Raw genomic sequence first — 19,295 nt, 5'->3', positions numbered from 1 at the left:
CATTACTTAAAAATAAATTATCCTGCAGATTTTCTACAACAAAGAACGTAGCCGTTAATGAGGAAATGCTCAGTTACAGTGTCTGCTGAGTACATACAATTTCTGTCACTTACAGGCTTTTTCCAAAAAGCACTCCATTCATCCTCTCCCAGGAATCTCTCATAGCACTGCTTCCCAGCTCATGGCTCGCAGGAAGGCTCACTTGTGTTTGTCCATACTGTGATGATCCAAAGCAGGGCAGCTCCTTCATCTGCTTCACTATTCCTCTGAGCATATCACTTACAAGCTCCCTCAACAGGCTACTTTCAAGTGGCAGTAAGCACGTTACTACCTATTTCTTACAACACAGTCTCCACCTTATAATTAAACTCCTTTCTCTGCCTGCCTTGCCCAAAGAAATGCTTTGTAGCGGGCAGGTGTTTATCTTAGGGAGCAAGGTGTACAAATCCCCATTTGCACAAGTGCTTTTTTCTCAAACACTTCTGTTGAATTGGCTTTCCCAACTATTAAATATTAATCCTATTTAATACACAAAAAATAGGCCAAACTGGAAAATATAGATTTTTTCCAAGGCAGGACTTTTTCATAAACTTTGTTTTAATCTCTCACTGCTGGCTTCTCCTGAGAATGACTTGGTGAATTTCATCTCTAAACTCCCTACAGCTTGGCTGTTTCATTATTTAAGTAATTCATAATAAAGCAGACCAAAAAAGACTCCTTCCTCCAATGAGTGTGCATCTTTTGCTGCTTCATTCTTTGTGACAAGCGTCCTAAATATATATCTCTGTCCTAACAATGGGAAATTATGGGGTTTTCCTAAGTTTTTGTTACATGATCTCCAGTACAACTCACCTATATACATTCCACCAGCCTTAATCTACTTTAGAGCTGCTTTTGGTAGTATGTTTTGGGGTTACATCTGCACATTCCAAAGTACTTTTCATTGGGTGTTAGGCATTTTCAACAGCTCACTGGGGCATTTGAATTAAAGATGGAATCATTAAGTAATCATCTGACAATTCTTCTGGCAGCAAAAAGCAATGGCTTAAATTACTTATGGGTACCTCTGAAAACTGTAATGATTCTGGCACTTTGCCTAGAAACTTCAGAAACTCAGCATCTTCATCTGGATCCCATTCAATCATGAGTAATCCTTTCCCGATTCCCCAGGCATCCTGCAAGTGCTGAATGCAATATTTTGAAACAGCTCTGGGGAGAGGTTGTAGGAGGGAGCGCAAGACAATTTAGTATCACAGATCTGTCCTAAAGCTCTAGACAAAGACAGTAAAATCACTCTGACTTAAATCAACATAGCAACATAGTACCACAGCTTTGATAGCTCAGCAGCTAAATAGACACCTGCCACCAGCACATAAAAACCAAGTATCAAATACTGCACCTCCGGACTCTGAGAAGCTGTGACATGTTACTCCAGACATTTTGATGATGTTTTCTTCTTTTCTACAGCATAAGGAAAAAACCCCATAGTAATGACACACAACACTAGGTTCTTTAAACCCTAATTTGGTATTACAGGTAAAATTCTTCCTATATTAAGGAGCAAAGCAAAGAGTCACAAGAAGTCCTTACGGTCCCTTATAGGGACATTGCTGTCTATTATGACTGGTTGTCTTATTTACTAATTACTCCTCTATTCAAATTAGGGCAATATTATAACACACTCCTTATTAGTTCTATTTCAAAATTCCCTTTGTCCTCGAAGAACAGGTTAGATGTAGGTTTTAATTGGTTTTCATGCCCTCGTGAGACTTAAAAAGGGGGCCACATACCAGCCCAGATATGTTCCTACTCTTGCAAAAAGGGCCAGCTGATTTGACAAGCAGTTTGCTTTTCAGCGCACAAGAAACTAGTCTTTCTCAAATTTCATATAACATCTTCCCACACAAAGTTATATTTAAAAGCAAGACAAATGCTTAATAAAGAACAAAGTACTAAGGATAAATGTAACAGCTGAGACCTATTTAGCCATATAACATAGTTGGCACACACTTTCCAGTAAAACCTCTCTCTTTACTTGCAAAAAATAAAGTTGTTGGTTTTTTTCTTTTGTTAGGTTTAAATAGCCTCAAAAATCAGGCCATGTATTTTGGTGAGCAGACCAGTTTTACAGATAGCTGAGAACTATGTGGGTGAATGGGGAGGAATGAACTATGTGCTGGGTTAACGATTGGACTTGGTGACCTTAAAGGTCTTTTCCAACCTAAATGATTCTATGAAGCTCTGTATTCAGCCTTGCCTCCCACAAAGGCTCTATTGAGCACTTGAGACTGTGCTACAACCCTTCACTGACCTTGGTGTAGATTTTCTGTGTTCTTCCCTGCACAGCAAAGAGCCAGACCTGAAGCTGAAATCTTCGAGTAGCTGCCTCTCTATGGCTGTGTGCAGGGAGTGCAGCAAAGTCAGGTCACACTGCACTCATTATTTCATCTCTTCCTCATTTTTTAGGCCACACTGATTGAATTTCAGCCCTATAAAAAGTCTTTTCTTCCTCTTTCTATTTTGCTAGGATTATATTTTCTTTGTCTAGTCCTTTCTACTTGGAATCCTACTTGCAGCACACAAAAAACGCACATAGTTTGTTACCTAACTTCAAACCACACCAGGTAAACACTATTTAACAGGACAACATGCACTGACTTCTTCAAAAAAACTAACAAAGAAGCATTTATGTCAAGAACTTTGAATGCATCAAAAGTATTTGGAGTTCTAGAGCCTGTGATATTCTTTCACTAGAAATTCAGAAACAAACCAAATACTAAACATGTTTCTAATACAGGAAGCTTAATTCTCCTTTTGCAGTGGGTGCAAACCACTATATGTATTTTTTAATATCTCTTTTAGCTTTTTTTTTAAATAAAGAAAACATGGAAACTTTTTTTTCTTTCTTTTTTTTTTTTCCTTAAGCATGTCACAAATAGAAGTATGCATGGACTAAAACAGAGGCATTATTACTAATGTAGCAAAAACCTAACTTTCATGAGTCAGTGTGTACATATACCTATACCCATCAATAGTCAAATACTGCTTCATGATCTGTGGACAGATTTAAAAAAAAATACAATTCTAGTATTAACTGCATTAGGACTCCACGAACAATAACAAAACATTCAAGATTTCTTAAACTTTTTTCTTTTCTAAAAATTTTAAGTCTACAGTTTGCTCCTAATGACGCTTATCCAGGATTACAAAGCCCAGAACAGAAGAAACCATTATGATAAAAATGATCCCAACCTACCATTTACCTGAAAGTGTTGAGCAAATCTTCAAGTCACATAACATCTAAGCTGTTATCTAAACAAATGTGAAGTTATATTTAACTTAAGAGAAACGTTAACCTGATACAGTAGCTCCGCCTCTGGGAATGGGCAATTATTACTCAGCAATACTGACAAACTTAGATTAATTAGAAGTGAAAATATTTCCTATGAGATGTGGTGTTCTATTCTTAAAACAGGTACTTCCAAAAACTCTAGAGATGGGGACCTTTCTTTAACAGAAGATGCCATTCCAACGACAGAGTAACAGGGAAAAGCTAATATTTTTCCCTTTCATGCTGCCTAGGACAGCAAGAAAACAGCAGCCAGGAGGGTTATCTTACCTGTAAAAAAGGTAATATAAACCCTAAACCAAACTCTTCTAAAATTCAGTTCCCCACTCCCCTCTCTAAGATATGGATTACCTGGTTAAGTTCTGTTACCTTTGATGGGAAGAAGATGCTCAATCACAAAGGCCAATTATTATCTAAGGATTATTCCCCCAAATTCAGAAGGGAAGAGAGACCTACTTCCACAGCTGCAGCTAGGGCATTCTGGAAGGTCCATTCAAAGTCGATTCTGTGTTGTAGGACATACAGAGTTACCGCTACTGAACTTCTAGAGTCTTAGTGCAGCTCTTACCATCAGAGACACAGGCAGCGATGGCACAGGAACATCAACTGGCTTAGTGTTTTCTTGACTGTCTGAACTTTGCTATTTTCTAGTATTTGAGAACGCCTGTAATCTCACTGCATGGTTGAAAATCCATTAATCATTTAACAGACCGAAGCATAAGAGCCTAGTAGCTTACCAGTATTTTCAGCTAGCCTTCCATATTTTTGCTAAGCTATGAGTTGCTGACTCACAGATGCTAAACATACCTCTTGTCAGAACTGCTACACATGAACCGCTGAGCCCAATTCTTGGCTAAGAGCCTCTGTGCTACCAAACGAATACTATACAACTAGATCTATGCAAACAGGATACAAGCAACATCGTCCATACGGAACTACTGTTAGGTCTAATGACAACCTAGAAGTTAGCATAGGAGAATAAATCCATTTAGAACCTTCAGTACAATTTTCTCTCATTCTAGCCTGAAAAGATACACCTTAGTCTGCACTGGATAGCAGAGACATCATTAGGTAGACAAGGTTCTTGTGGATCTGTGTGGTAGTAGAAGACAAACTTCTGTTGTGAAAAATATCAATTTGTTAAAATAAATACTCAAGCTACTTTACCCATTTTCAGAGCTTTCTGAAATATTCATTGCATTTTCATCTTGTGATTTTTTCATAAGAGTCTCTCCACTGCTAGGCATGCTGACAAACCCGCTAAAGCTGGTCACAAAAATGCTGAAGGACTGTGTGGGTCAGGCAAAAATAAGCTACTTGGACAACTGAAGAAACCAACAGTAACCGGTTATTTGTTAAAAAAACCCAACACGTAACACAAGAGGAGGAGACTACAGCTACAAAAGCTATTTCTTTCCGATTTTAACATGCTTGAAATGTCGCAGTGCCTGTGAGCTGCTTACTGTTAAACTTTCCTTTTAATTCAGTTTTCTTTAATTATCCATGAGAAGAATTTTAATGAGTCTACAATGCTTTAAGATGCAAATCTTCTCTTTTGCCAAGATTTTGAACGAATTTGTTCACAGAAGTTCAAGCAATTCTAATTTCATTAACTTTAGTTTCAAAAAAGCGCATTCAATGAAGTTATTTCCTTAAACAAAACACAGATTAATTGCATTAGGAAATGCCTTCAAGCCGGTTATACCTATGAAACCCAGCGCTGCAACAGCCAGGCAGTTCCTGCAGCATCGCAACTACACCAGCACTTCATCAGCTTCACCCAACCAAGCCTGTCATATCCTGTAGAAGTTCCTACACCTGACTAAACAAATAACTTTCCAGGACATAAGAAAGCCTAGTTTAGCTACCTTGGCTACCTACTAAACAAAAAAGATCCAGAGAATGGCTCAAGCCACGCACTGTGAGCACCTTCCCTGGGAGGGTTTTGCTCCGTGCTAACTGGCATTTCCCTAAGCCAGGGGCTAACCCGGGCCAGGGGCTGTTCCTGGGAGACGATGTTGATGACCACCCTGTCTGGAGGAGGGAGAGAGGGATGTAAGCTGTGCCACGCCGCTGGCATTCGGAGCCAGAGAACACAATCTAGAATGTTTTATTTAGTGGTACAAAGACAGCCACAGCCATTAGGAAAATGTGAGACAAGTCAACATCTACCTTTACAGAAAGATGTGGATTTTATTCCAGAGCATCTTGCACCATATCGAAACACCTAATTGTAGATAACACAATTTGAAATGAAAAGAGAGCAAGCTTCACAGTGGGATTCTGAGGAGTCTATTCTCACACCAGAAACTTGCTTTGAAAATACCTGAACACAGAACAGGGGATATTTCAATAGTAAACAAGTGGAAATAGTAAACATATTTGTCAGGATTGATTTAGTTCCTTCATTTTGGGATAATCCTCTAAATTCCAACTTTGTTCCAATGATTCTTTGCAGAAAGCCACTAGATATCTTCCCTAGGCTTGCAACTAGTTTTCCAGAAATATCATAAAGATGAAAAGAATTAAACTCTGCTGCAAGAAATCTTACTAGTGCTTTTTTTTTTCTGGTCATCTAAAATCTTTTACATGCTATGTTATATGAAAGAATACAATCAGGCGACCACTAATTACCTTGTTGAGCTGCATCTTGGGTGTTGAGTGGCTAGGTAACAGGCTGGTCTCATGGATGGAAAACAGCTTGTTAATTCTCTAAAACCTGTACTTTCAGCAAATAAATAGAAAACCTCAAACATACATCTCTTCTATAAATACAGTTTAGAAAGGATTTTTTTATATATCAACTTCCTTAAATTGACAGTTAGAAAATTATTTTGACGCAATTGAGGATCCTCGCCTCAATCACTCGCCTAGTAACAAAAGTGGCTGCAGGGCAGCCAGGCTGTGAAGCAAGGGGGATGTATCTGGGGGGACTGGTAGAGAAGAGTTGCTTTTGGACTGTGTATTGTTTGACTATAATAGGAAACTCACATAACTGAGATAATTGCAGGAATCTTACCATGTGTCAGCTACAAATATTCCTGTCATTTTAACAATAGGCTTACGAATATCATGCTGTAAGAAACAGCTCTACATGGAATTTGCCTTTGTAGTTGTGGTCCAACATTTCTAGGGACTCTTCAAATTTCAAGTAATAAATCTTAACAAATGAGGCTGGAAATTTACGTAGGGTTCAGTAAGGAATGACCTTCACCTTCAAATGATTTTTACATGCTGCAGATCACATGATGCTGTATTGTCCTTTTCCTTATGCCTGTATTTACCTGCATGCAACTTGAACAAGACTGCACAAGATTCAGCCTGAATCTTTGCAGCGGGATGAGCTGCTTTTTCCAGCTACAGGTTAAGATTTCTGGACATTGACAGGCTCACAAAGCTATTAAGGAAAGTAAGAGGCAACTAAAGCGCACATGCTGCTCATGTCCTTTGCTCTACAGTTATGATTGGTATCCTTCAGGATTTAGTGACTGATACTGAAGAGCTGAAGACACTGTCACTACAAACTCGCGCTGTCACAAGATCCAACACAGAAATATTACAGAGGCCAAAACAAAGCCACGTTGTTACTAAGGTCAGTAACCAACTGAACTGTGATGCATAGCCAGCCTCGGCGTGGCTGTGGTGCATGGCACCCTTCGTGCCGGGGACAGAACCTTTCAGGTTCAATTCAGAACGCCACTATGGCAATACACCACTGCCTGTAGCTGTGTACTCCCCCATCTCTTTACTTGCAAGGGAAGAATGTTTGTATTTCACAAAAAAACTTGTATTTATTTAAAACAAATGGAGGAGTATACTAATTCTGGATGCTCCTTTCTGTTCATCCCAATTAGTTTAGAGCAGGTTGTTGATTCATGTAATAAAATAACATGTGATTGGCCACCTTTTTTTGTTGTTTTGTTTTAAATCACATAACTGGTTACAAACATCTTGGTGTAAAACAATGCTTTTTGGTACAAGCATAACATTGAACTGGTAGTCCTATTATTATTCCAGACCTCCAGCACCAAGTCTAAAACAAAAAAACAACTCACCCCACAACTACCACCAGCAAAGCATCTAATAAATTTTACAGTTTCTATTTCAAAGGCTCTGTTACATGGCACCCATGTACTTTAAATTAATTACTTTAAAATAAATTACTTTAAAGTGCAATAAATTGGAACAAATGTTACATGGCATGTAATCTTTTCTTCATTATTTCAAATCAGTCTTCTTAAAGCCTGGTAGTTTTTTGGCTTGCTACTAATTGCAGCCCTCCGTCAGCTGTGCTTCTGAATGGCTGCTAACTGCATTCGCTGTGACTATATATACACACACAATACATTCATATTCCTCCCCCCCTCCCCGTTTCTCATAATTAAAGATTTAATTTTGGCCTGTAAACCATTTTAGCTAAAATAAAAACATGATCGATTCCACAGTGACTCTTAAACAAGAGTAGGTTTCAGGGTTTAAGCGAAATTCTAAATCCAAACATTACTATTGCTAAGCTGCCATTAAGCCTTGGCAACAAATAAGTCTCAAAGCATACCTTAAAGGTCAGGAAATTTACACTAGCTTGGGCCAAGGAGCAGATTCCATAATGAAAAGCCCCAGGCGAGCAACAGCTCACATACACTTTTAATACTAATTCATTTCTAATGAAGGAATTCAGATTAGAAAAAGGGTAACTTTTACACCCTAACTGTGGCTCCCCATACTTGCAGAACTGAAGAGAATTTATCCATACTCAAATCAGCATCTCCATCAGGTGAAGCAGTTATCCCACACAATGCTTTGCTATCCACAAGCATAAACAGCTGCATGATTTCATGAAATTTCCAGTAGTGATCTCTCTGTAAAAACGTTTTCTCTCATTGACCATGCCACAGCAAGATGAAATTTCATGCTGCTTTCTGCTTTCTAGGGAAATGTTTCACAGTAACATAGTGGAAAAACACAGACTGGTTTGTGCAAAGTTTCTGGAATCTGAGTGGCAATAACAAAAGCACCTTAGATTTGACTCTAACCACCAGTTCGGACGGATTAAGAAAGACAATCATAAGCAAGTGGGAAAAAAACCAGAGCAGCTGCAAATACACATCTGGAGAAAGAAGCAGCAGTTTCTGAGCAAGTGGAGAACGGCAGAACATCCTGTCAGGTCAAGACAACAGTTTGTCTGAGGACAGGCACATCTAGAAACAGTTTTGCTGCTTCTTTCTGAGGAAAAGATCAGTTTAGACTCAAAGGAAGTAGCTTGCATTTTCATGCTTACCTGTAGGTGTTCATTTATCCCATCATATTTGCAGTCACATTTTCTGCAGGTCCCAAACACAGAGATGCCCAGCTATTAACCAACCAAAACTACCATGAACACAGGTCTCTCTTACTCCTTCTCTATTACTAGCAATAAAAATTAATTACTACAGATAGTTGCATTTTAATTAAGACTTGCCTCAGAAAACTATTCTAAAGGTCCTAGTCACTGACTGTACGTTGCCCTAAACCAGCTCGAAACAACGCCATCATTTAACTTCTCTTGCACATACACATCTTTTACTTTCTATCACAGGCAAAAAGGTTTTCCTAAGAGCTTGTTTCTGTACCAAACATTCCTTTTCAGACATGAACTATAAGGAAAAAGCTCCAGTACCATTAAAGGCCTGCTACATGAAACTGTCATACTTTAAATAGCCTTGTTTAAAGTATATTTTAAATAAGACAAAAAAAATCATAGGTTAAAAATATTATTTAAATTTCCTAACAGCTTTCTAGAAATCATGGCACCTGCTCAGGTTTGCATACTGAAGGAATCCAGCTCAACACCATGGGAAGCCTGTTGTGATTCTGATTTCACCTTCCAGAGGGGTTCCTGAAGCTCTTTATGCAAATTTAGTGTGACTGAAAACAGGCACAAGTTTCAACCCCTCGGATTCCCAATTTTTTTTAGGGTGTTTGTAATGAAAGTTATTCTTGGAACTTCACTTCTTTAAAAAAAATAATAAATTGAGAGTGCTGCAAGAAATGGCAGCTGCAATTTAGCAGATTGTACTCGTACCTGTGTAGCGGGATGCTGCTTCCAGTTGTTCAGAAGTCATGATTAATGAGAAATGGTAATATGGCCAGATAAAAGACAGAAGTGCAAACAAGGAGCTTCTATGAGTATCTGTAATGGGTTTGTTTGACAAGGGGTTGCTAGCAGGGGGCTACAGGCATGTAGAAGCTGTTAGATGTTTCCCCCACACCCAATGGAGCCAATGCCAGCTGGCTCCAAGACGAACCCACTGCTGGCCAAGGCCGAGCCCAGGAGCGAAGGTGGTAGCGCTGCTAGGATAATGTATTTAAGAAGGGGGGAGGAAAAAAATATCTGTGCAATAATCGCAGTGGAAGAGAGGGGTGAGACAGGGTGAGAGCAGCAGCCCTGCAGCCCGCGGGCCAGCGCAGCAGGGGCAGGCGGTGCTCCAGGCACAGAGCGGGGATGCCCCGGCAGCCCGCGGTGAAGGCCATGGTGAGGCAGGCTGTGCCCCCAGCCCGGGGGGTAACGGGGGAAGCAGATCCCCCCCAGCCCGGGGAGCGCCCCACGCCGGAGCAGGGGGTGCCCCAAGGGGGCTGGGACCTGAGGGAAGCCCATGGTGAAGCAGGTTTGCTGGCAGGACTTGTGACCCTGTGGGAACCCACGCTGGAGCAGCATGTAAAGAACTGCAGCCCGTGGGAAGGACTTACATTGGAGAAGTTCATGGAGGACTGTCTCCCACAGGAGGGACCCCAGATTGGAGCAGCAGGAGAACATGAGGAGGAAAGAGCAGCAGAAACATGTGATGAACTGACTGTAACCCCCATTTCGTGTTCCCCTGCACCGCTCAGGGCGAGAAGCAGAGAAATTGGGAATCAAGTGGAGCCCAGGAAGAAGGGAGGGGTTGGGGGAAGGTGGTTTTAAGTAGTTCTCATTATCCTACTCTGATTTGAATGGTAATAAATTAAACTAATTTCCCCAAGTCGAGTCAGTTTTGCCCATGACAGTACTTCGTGAACGATCTCTCCCTGTCCCTATCTCGATCCACAAGCCTTTCATTATATTTTCTCTCCCCTGTCCAGTCAAGGAGGGGAGTGACAGTGGCATGGTGGGCACCTGATGTCCAGCCAGGGTCAAGCCACTATTGCATTTCATACAGCAGAGATTAAAAGATAAATGCATAATTCCTGCAGCATATGAACATGAAACATGCTGTATGCTCTCAGGACCAGGAGGGAGGCAGCCTTTTGACTCCTGTTTTGTGCTAACAGTGGGAATACCTATATCAGACTCAAAGGCAGACTCCTCCAGTGGTTAAATAAAATAGGCAGTAGGATCTAATTATTTCCCACTCCCAGTCCTGCCTACTTGCTGAGAAGGGAAATTCTCTGCTTGTTTTCCTGTGTACACCCACAGAGACATTTGATCCTGTGCAAGCAAAAAGTGACAAGGTGATTCACAGTATGTGCAGCAGAAGGAAAAGGAAGAGAAGAAAATAGTAAAAGAGATCACCTGTTCATGTGAGAAATGGGTAAGCAACTGCTGGTCAGGAACAACTACAGACTTAAGGAGGCAAGGTGTGTAGCGAAAGAAACAGAATTTAGCATGTACACACTTGATGACCAGGTTGGTTGAGTAAAGACACCACCACTGCCATTGCTAAGAAACATGCATATACATATGTCTAAAGGCTGTATTACTTTTATTACTATGTCAAATTAGATGAGTATAAATCAGCTGCTGAGGATTCCTACTCTGTTCCACAAATACAGGATGGATAAATCAGAAATGTTTTGCTTCGTACAGCTGGAGAAGAACAGTATTCCCATCGGCTATCATGATGACTGCAGTTCTCGGACTAGACCAATGCAGGAGATACAGATGATGTGAATAACGCCGATGGACTGGTATCTCTCCTACTTTTCTAATCCAAAGCACCAGCCCTTACTACTTTTCCCACTAATTCTTTGAATAAATAAGGAATTTGTTTGTATGAAATGGAAGAAAAGATGGAGAAAACAAATACTGAGTATTAGAGATAAAGTAAATATAACCCGATAGCTCCCTCTAACAAAATGAAAGAAAAGCAAACAAAGCAGGAGGCTCAACCCTCTTAAGCAAAGATCCATGCCAGTGAAGTTTTTGGCTGTTACTACTAGTAACAGTTGTTACTAGTAAGAAACCACCCACCAGCCTGAGCTCAAATATCTACATACCTACACGAGGGTTTCTACTCACAGAAATTATATGCTGTCTCCTTACAACATACTATAAATTGATATTTAAAAATAAATTCTCAGCAAAATTCCTTATGTTGCTCTGAAAGCCTCTCATCTGCTGAAGCATTCAGCTACTGCAAAGCTGTTACCAGATTTATAATTTCTTCTTAAATAGGAGTACCATCTTCAGGACTGTAAGATCATATCTAATTTATCTTTTAAGGTGAAGACTATTACTAGAATAAATGGCTTCTTTCTTTTTTTAAAAAAAGAGGCATATAGTTCTCAGCCTAGAAGGAAAAAAAAAAAAAGAACTTTACAGAGTAAGTTACTATAGTTATTTTAGAAAGTAATTTCTGTATTTACTTGTGAATGTAATTTCACAATTGCAAAACAAATATACATGTTCAGCTGCTGATAATTATGCTTAGAAAAAATAGTAGTTACTAACACCGATTTCTTTCTTGTGGCTTTGAACTGTTCCCTTCACTGATGTTTTGTGCTATTTTTCTGTAATCAGCTCCCCCTCCTTTAGTAAGTCGACATGCTTGATGTAAGCAGAAGTACACAAAGAACAGATAGCATTATTTCAATCTTCTAATATTATTTACGTTAAATAAGTGGGAAGTTCATTATAATGACACTTGAACTTTAAATCACAACAGTATTTCATTCAAAACCCACACAGCTTTCCTGTTTGTCCCTTTTCTCCTGTTGGGCAATGCAGCCCAGCTCTTTTCTTCAGTCATCCTAACTTTTTGCTAGTACAGTGGCTGATGGAACACTGCAGCCTTGGGGTTATCACAACCACAGGAGACACTGCTTTGTAGAAGTGTTTCCAATAATAAAAAAAAAAAGTTTCCTGAACTAAAAAAAAAGCTCATAAGCATTTCTGCTCGAGTTTGAACAAAATCCGTTCTTAGGTCATACAGATTTTCTGTATTTCCACTTGTGATTTTCAGTATTAACCGGCCATCTTCTATAACAATATGCTTTCAGCCAGCTCCCACGCCAGCACCAGGGTTCTTTTTTCACCTGAGCAGTAAATAATTTATGGAGACCTTTGGTTGCCTGGAGAAAAGACGCAAGCCACCCAGCCTTCCCGCCGCGGCAGTGAGGGAAGGGGACACGGCAGGCAGCGGGCGCTGGGGCACCGCTGGTTGAATCGCTGCAAATCGCCCAGACACCGGGGGACGAGGCGCCAGAGGCCGCACCCCCAGCTGAGGGGCCGCCGGCTGCCGCCGCACTACGGCCCGCGGCTCCCGGCGGTGCCCCGCGGGGAGCGGCGGTGCCCGGCGGCCCCTGGCCAGGCCTCTCCCCCGCAGGGAGGCGGGAGCCGCCTCAGACGGGGCCCCGCCCCCCCCATCCCTCAGCGGCTCTCGCGGCGGCTGGCGGGAGCGCCCCGGCTCCTCCCCTGTACGTACCGGCGGTGACGTCACGCGCGGCAATTCTAGACCGTTCCAGGGCCGTGACGTAGGGCGGCGTCATTCCAGAAGATTCGGCCGGTGCCCATATAAAACCCGCGGAAGAGGCGGGGCGAGAGCGATCGGCGAGCGAGGTGGTGGGAGCGGCGTAGCTGTGGCGGTGAGCGCGGCCCGCCGGGCCTGGGGGCGGCCTGCGGCGGGGCTGGGCGGCCCGGGCGGCGGGGCTGGGCACGAACGCGCGGTAACGCGGCCGCCTCTCCTGCAGGCACCATGGTGAAGGAGACGGAGTACTACGACATCCTGCAGGTGAAGCCCAATGCTTCCTCCGAGGAGATCAAGCGCGCCTACCGCAAGCTGGCGCTGAAGTACCACCCCGACAAGAACCCCAGCGAGGGCGAGCGGGTACGCGGGGGCCGGGACCGGGCCGGTGGGCCGCCCGCCGTGAGGCGGCAGCGCTGCCTTGCGCGGGGCCGGGACCGGGGCCTGCTCGCACCGGCCGGGCGGCTGCCGGGGTGCGGGGCGCCGCGGGCCTGGCGGGCGGGGAGCGCGCCCTCCGCCCGGCCTTAAAGCGCGGCCTCGCCTGAGGGGGGCGCGTAATGGCTGACCTGCAGCGGGGCGCGGGCGCGCCGAGGCCCCCTCCTCCAGCCGCCGTAGGAGACACCTGAAGCTGGCAGCAGGCCCGGCCGCGGCGGGAGGGCGCGCCTCAGCCCCTCTTTGGGCCGCGGTTCCTCCCGGTCTCCCCGGAGCTGCCAAAGGGAGCTCGCTCTTAGAGAGATGCTGGTTAAAGGAGGTAAATCTGACAGGATTTCCAGTGCCCTAATGGCCGTCGGGCTGTCAGATATGGCGGGTCCAGCTGCCAGCACTACTGTGCGCGCTGGGTGCTACTGGATGGATCTGTGTTTCCGAACAGGATGGGTTTCCTTCAGAGAAAACGGTAATGCAGGTACACGAGGTAACTGTCCAGAGGAAGCCATTGGGCTGCACATGGGTAGACTGTTTACAACAGAACCGTTTCACGTGTTCTAGCAGAGGCCCACTCAATTCGTTTGCCTAGGAGGCTAAGTCAGCACTGCAACTGGAGAAACACTGAATACTTAAGTGATACTTAAAAGTTGTTCTGATAATACCTTAAATAAATATGGAACTTCTATTCCCATGTTATCTAGTACACTAATTCGCAAAACTCAGGCTACTTAAATAGTAGTATAGTCAAAGGTTAACCTTTTCTGCTTTTATTTTTGGCCTGCTTTTTTTATGTACAGCACTGGTAATAAGTGTACATATACGCTTCATGTACACACACCTGGTCATAAGTGAATAATGTTTAAAATGAAGTAGTCGTTTCAGCAACAGCAAACTGTTTAAAAATTGACTTAGTCATCTTAGTAATAGGAAATTCTTGATGGCTATTTAAAAAAATAATCCCTTAATTTTCATGATGTGGATATTTTGATGTGTATTTAAGTCCTTGTATTCATGATCAGTAAGCAACACTAGTCTGGTCACTTACATGTCTGTTCAGTTCTAGCTGGATGTAGCAGCTCAGCAGGCATGAAGGATCCCTGTGTAGCTCTAGAATGACTAGCACTGCTGTGGCCATTGAGTATCTGGGGACCCACAAGGCTTTGGTGATAGTATCCTATCCCTTTCTAAATGGATTTGTTAGAGGTATATGAAGTTTGCAACCACAATCATCAAAGCACAGCTTTCATATGCTTGTAAGTTCAATGTGATTCTGAATTAAGCCCACTTGTAACATGGGAGGAGGGAGGAGAGGGAGAAAAGGGGTGGTTTTCCTGGACGAAAGTGTACTATTATAGTCTATGACACATTTGTTTAGGAAGGTTCCTCCTGGAAAAAGAACAGTGCCACAAGAGTGCTACAGTGGTGCAATATGAAGATGGAGTTGCATATAAGAGGGTTACTTTTCCTCTTGGTCGTAGTTGTTCAGAGCTTCTTTTTTCTTTTTAGTTTAAACTCATATCCCAGGCATATGAAGTTCTGTCGGACCCAAAGAAAAGGGACCTCTATGACCAGGGTGGGGAGCAGGCTATTAAAGAAGGAGGCCTGAGTGGCGGCAGCTTTTCTTCACCCATGGACATCTTTGACATGTTCTTTGGTGGTGGAGGCCGAATGAATAGAGAGAGAAGAGGTACACAGTTCTAAACAAGTTCTAGAAACTCTAACCATGCACTTAAGCATAAAACAACTGTGCTATGGTACTGCTGTTCTGCTAAGTGCACATAGTGTGGATATTACTCATTGCAACCATAGATCAAGTAAACTGGGTTGACTGGGTTGTTGTTCGTTTAGTTACTCTAGCATTAAGATTCTAATAAAGTAGATAACATGATGCAGCCATAGCAATCTTTCTGATGAGTTCTGTTTAATTTTCATTAAAGTGGGTGTGGGTAATCTGTAGGGGAGGGGGAAACTTCGGCAGGTTGGAGCAGTTGAATTAGACCTGTTTTAAGTACCTTTTTTCCAGATCTGTGCCTCACTTGCTCGTATGCTTTGGGCAAATTGCTTCAAAGGACACCATCAACTTAAAACTTAAGCAGTGTTTAATCTCATGAAAATATTTGGGAGAAATTATGTCAAACTGAGAATGGAGTGCTGCCAAAAGCACAGTATGCTTTTTGTCTTGTCCCATGCCCCTCTTCAATGCTTGAAGGAGCAAGCAGTAACTTGCTGTAAAATCTTTGAAGTCATGCTATGAAGTGGCATGGAAATTTATAGGTAGGCATAATAGCAACTTCGAAAGCTGGTAGTGTCCTTGCATCTTGCTGTTTCAGTTAAGCTTACACAATTAGAGGTAGGAGCAGGGATAGGGTGGCTTTGATGCTTTGCTTAATTGCAGCTAAACCTTGTTCTGACATACGTACTTGAGTGCAGCTCAGTGGAAGTTGATGGAACTGCACATGTTTTTAAGGGAGCTGAACTGTGCTCAGTTTGGAATTAACTTTACATTTCTTCAGTGAGACTGCATGTATGAACATGAGTAGAAGCCTTTAAATAAACACTTTTCCTTACAACAGCTGAACCGGAATTAATCCTATCTTTTTTTTTTTTTAAAAGGCAAAAACGTTGTACACCAGTTAGGTGTATCACTTGAAGATTTATATAATGGTATTACAAGGAAACTGGCACTGCAAAAGAATGTTATTTGTGGCAAGTGTGAAGGTAAAAAAATACCCTAATGGTTCCAAACCCCTCTTACTCCATGGTTTTTATTTTTTTAATATTGAGGGAGGGACTGGGAATTAAGTGTATGTTTTCTTATTCGTATGTTTTTCTCCTTCCTGCGCCTGAAAGTCTGCCAGGGTATTTAGTTCTTACTTAAAGTTATCCAGGAATAAGGCTTTCTTAAACACAGTGTAATAATTGTTCTAGTGGCAGACTTAAACTCACTGCAAATCATAGTTAAGAACACCTAAACTAAAAGTGTCTTGATCCAGAACTTTTTAAAGTTCAATGAAACAGCCTTTTACTAAAATTGCTCTGGGTAGAAGTCTAACTTGTATTAAGCAACTCATTTTACTGCTATTAAGTATCCATAATGACTGGTCCTCTTTGAGATAAATCCTAATGAGGTCTTGTATCTTGATACTCAATTAAATATTCAGCAAGTGGATTCTTTCCAAAGTGTTAATGGAATGTCTAGGTCTTGAAGTCAGTATTCTGATAGATTCTTGAAAACCAAGATGTATTGGGAGGTGGGGCAGAGGCTGATAAAGTGGTATATAGAAAGCTCGCCTTTCTTCTGCTTGTAGAAATTTCTAACTTACGGAGCATGCTTCATGAAGGAAACTAAACTCCAGTTAACATTGGAAATAAATCACTAAACTACTCTTAAGTTGTCCTAAAGGTACTCTTGAAGCCACTGAGTTCCAGCCTGACTGGAGTTAACTTTTCCCTTTTTGAGACTGAGATCAGATTTAACTTTTTTTCCAAAGGTTATGGCGGAAAGAGAGGGGCAATAGAAAAGTGCCCTGTGTGTAAAGGAAGAGGAATGCAAGTTATAGTTCAGCAAATTGGACCTGGTATGGTACAGCAAATCCAAACTGTGTGTCCAGAATGCAAAGGCCAAGGTGAAAGAATAAATCCGAAGGACAGGTGTGACAACTGCAATGGCTGTAAGGTTGTAAGAGAGAAAAAGATCATAGAAGTTCATGTTGATAAGGGTAAGAACCCTGTATTTCTTTTATGTCCCTGATCATTGCCTACAATTCTGCAGAGAATAAATGGGTTTCTTCTCTCCAGGTATGAAAGACGGTCAGAAGATAGTATTTCATGGAGAAGGTGACCAGGAGCCTGATCTGGAGCCTGGTGATGTTATAATTGTGCTTGATCAAAAGGATCACAGTGTCTTTCAGAGACGAGGGCATGACTTAATCACAAAAATGAGAATTCAACTCTCAGAGGCTTTATGTGGTTTCAGAAAGACCATTGAAACTCTGGATAACAGAGTTCTTGTTATAACATCTAGGCCAGGTAGGTCTTAAGAATTGTGATGCTACGTAAACTGCTCGCATGTTCCAGCGTGCCTGGACTGGGTTTTTTGGGGGGTTGGGTGTGTGTTTTTTGGGTTTTTAACAAGTTGATGCAGTAGATGGAAACAGTTGTTTAATTTAGTTGGCTCTTGGTTCTTGCCACTGCTTCTAAAGCATTACTTCTAAAGCAGAATTACAGCTAAAGCTGTCAAATGCCTCTTAATGAACTTCACCCTCGGTTGGTGATAGCCAGGAAAATACTCAAGAGGCCAGAAACTTAAACTCTGTTAGATTCTGTTAATTCAGCCTGAAAGCTGGGCTAAGAGCAGCTGAATCTTACAGTAGAGCAAATGGTCTAAATGGCCTTACTTCTGTGTAGCTTGGTTGCAGTGCTTCCCAGTCCGCAGCCTTTTCTAGGGGTTGCATAGTAGTGTCCCTCAGATGCTGTGGGAACGCTGCTGGTGTACAGCCCAGCTTTTCATGGTTGTGCAACATCTGTTCACACAAGCTTACTTCCTGCTCTTACCTCCATGTAGGTGAAGTGATAAAACATGGTGACCTAAAGTGTATCTACAACGAAGGAATGCCTGTCTACAAATCTCCAATGGACAAAGGCAGCTTAATTATACAATTTTTGGTAAGTTGACTGCTTTTCTCTGTAGCAAAGATACGTGTTGGCAGGAATAACTGTTCATTAAAAAAATACATTAAATTGTAGGTCCAGTTCCCAGAGCACTACTGGCTCCCAAGGGAGAAACTGTGTCTGCTGGAGGCTCTGCTCCCTCCACGAGAAGATGTCATGATCACAGATGAGATGGATCAGGTAGACCTTGAAGACTTTGATCCAAGTGAGCAAACCTACCGCAACAGTGGGGGAGAAGCATATGAAGAAGATGAGGAGGGTCCAAGAACAGGAGTACAATGTCAGACATCTTAAAGCAAGGTGGAATGGATGTCATCTCAAATGTAAATTTTCACAATGAAAACTGCATGGCTGTAATAGCCACTGCTTGTGGGTTTTGTGTTCAGCAAATTGAGTTGCTGCGCTGTCAGTATCACCTTTTTGTAACTAATTTATATTGTGTTCTTGTAGTCTTTATATATAAAGCAAATGTCACACAGCTGAGAACCAACTGAGTTGGTATACATTTTCCTTTGCTGTGAAGGTTCTTGGATTTATTTCACCAATGCTATTTATATAAGACTTTGGCAATATTGATAGAGGCTAAGTGGAGTGTCTTATGTAAATACTTTCATACTGGAAAATTAATTTCATAGAATAAACCATAGTAGAAATAACTTCTAATAAATAGAACTCTTCACATTATGTCATGTTTTGCTTGTACTTCCTAAGCTACTCTACAACCCCTTTCAAGTAAATTTCTTTAAGCTCAGGCTCCTATCACCTGGATCACTCTTGGTACTGAACATCATTAGCTGTAATGCTTGTGCTTGTCTCATTTTGTGTTGTTCAAGCAATTTGCGCACCCTGCTCCCTGTGTAATGGCAGCCTTTCCTGGGTTAGTCTGTTGGTATTAAGAGTGCGTTCCTCAGCTCTGTACCATAGTGTTTATGAGGTATCCTTCTACTGTGCATAGTGTACCACACAAATGTACAGACAGGCAAATATTTGATCTTTCAGCATCTCCGGCTCTGCATTTCAGCCTTCCCTAGTATGTGGTACACTAGAGCCTTAATCAAGATGAATAAATCAAACCTGCATGCCCTGGGTATGCTGCTGCTGTCCTGTAATGTGACAAGGTACCATAGCAGAATGAGCACATTGAAGCCTTT

The 19,295-nt window shown here is 42.0% G+C and overlaps 2 protein-coding genes across 9 annotated transcripts in view; one reads left to right on the top strand and one right to left on the bottom strand.

Moving 5' to 3' along the window:
- Positions 1-4,641, bottom strand: part of ACSBG1 (acyl-CoA synthetase bubblegum family member 1) — a 37,508-nt gene extending 32,867 nt beyond the window's left edge. For 2 of the 5 annotated variants that reach the window (XM_056346436.1, XM_056346437.1), the window contains exon 1: positions 4,517-4,641. In XM_056346436.1, coding sequence (XP_056202411.1) covers positions 4,517-4,596 — 80 coding nt within the window. In that variant the 5' untranslated portion in view covers positions 4,597-4,641. The other 3 variants (XM_056346440.1, XM_056346439.1, XM_056346441.1) reach the window with 3 other exon arrangements.
- Positions 4,642-13,017: 8,376 nt separating this feature from the next.
- Positions 13,018-18,827, top strand: DNAJA4 (DnaJ heat shock protein family (Hsp40) member A4). Of its 4 annotated transcripts, XM_056346412.1 has the most exons (8): positions 13,018-13,168; positions 13,274-13,410; positions 14,980-15,160; positions 16,087-16,191; positions 16,965-17,192; positions 17,272-17,502; positions 18,038-18,138; positions 18,220-18,827. In XM_056346412.1, exons 2-8 carry the CDS (start codon positions 13,279-13,281, stop codon positions 18,436-18,438), a joined length of 1,197 nt encoding a protein of 398 aa, XP_056202387.1. In that variant the 5' UTR covers positions 13,018-13,168; positions 13,274-13,278; the 3' UTR covers positions 18,439-18,827. The 4 variants fall into 4 exon arrangements, with proteins under 4 accessions (XP_056202387.1, XP_056202389.1, XP_056202388.1 ...); XM_056346413.1 differs by lacking the exons at positions 13,018-13,168; positions 13,274-13,410 and adding an exon at positions 13,458-14,726; XM_056346414.1 differs by lacking the exons at positions 13,018-13,168; positions 14,980-15,160 and having other exon boundaries at positions 13,280-13,410.
- Positions 18,828-19,295: the final 468 nt, after the last annotated feature.

Source organism: Falco biarmicus, chromosome 7 (genome assembly GCF_023638135.1).
Source record: "Falco biarmicus isolate bFalBia1 chromosome 7, bFalBia1.pri, whole genome shotgun sequence".
NCBI lineage: Eukaryota > Metazoa > Chordata > Aves > Falconiformes > Falconidae > Falco > Falco biarmicus.
This window is presented reverse-complemented; position numbering and strand designations above follow the sequence as displayed.

Bases quoted from the DNA above. Each gene is read 5' to 3' on its own strand.
- DNAJA4 (XM_056346412.1), top strand. From the start codon at position 13,279: ATGGTGAAGGAGACGGAGTACTACGACATCCTGCAGGTGAAGCCCAAT. The intron at 13,411-14,979 runs GTACGCGGGGGC...TTTTCTTTTTAG, and splicing joins ACCCCAGCGAGGGCGAGCGG to TTTAAACTCATATCCCAGGC. The intron at 15,161-16,086 runs GTACACAGTTCT...TTTTTTTAAAAG, and splicing joins AATGAATAGAGAGAGAAGAG to GCAAAAACGTTGTACACCAG.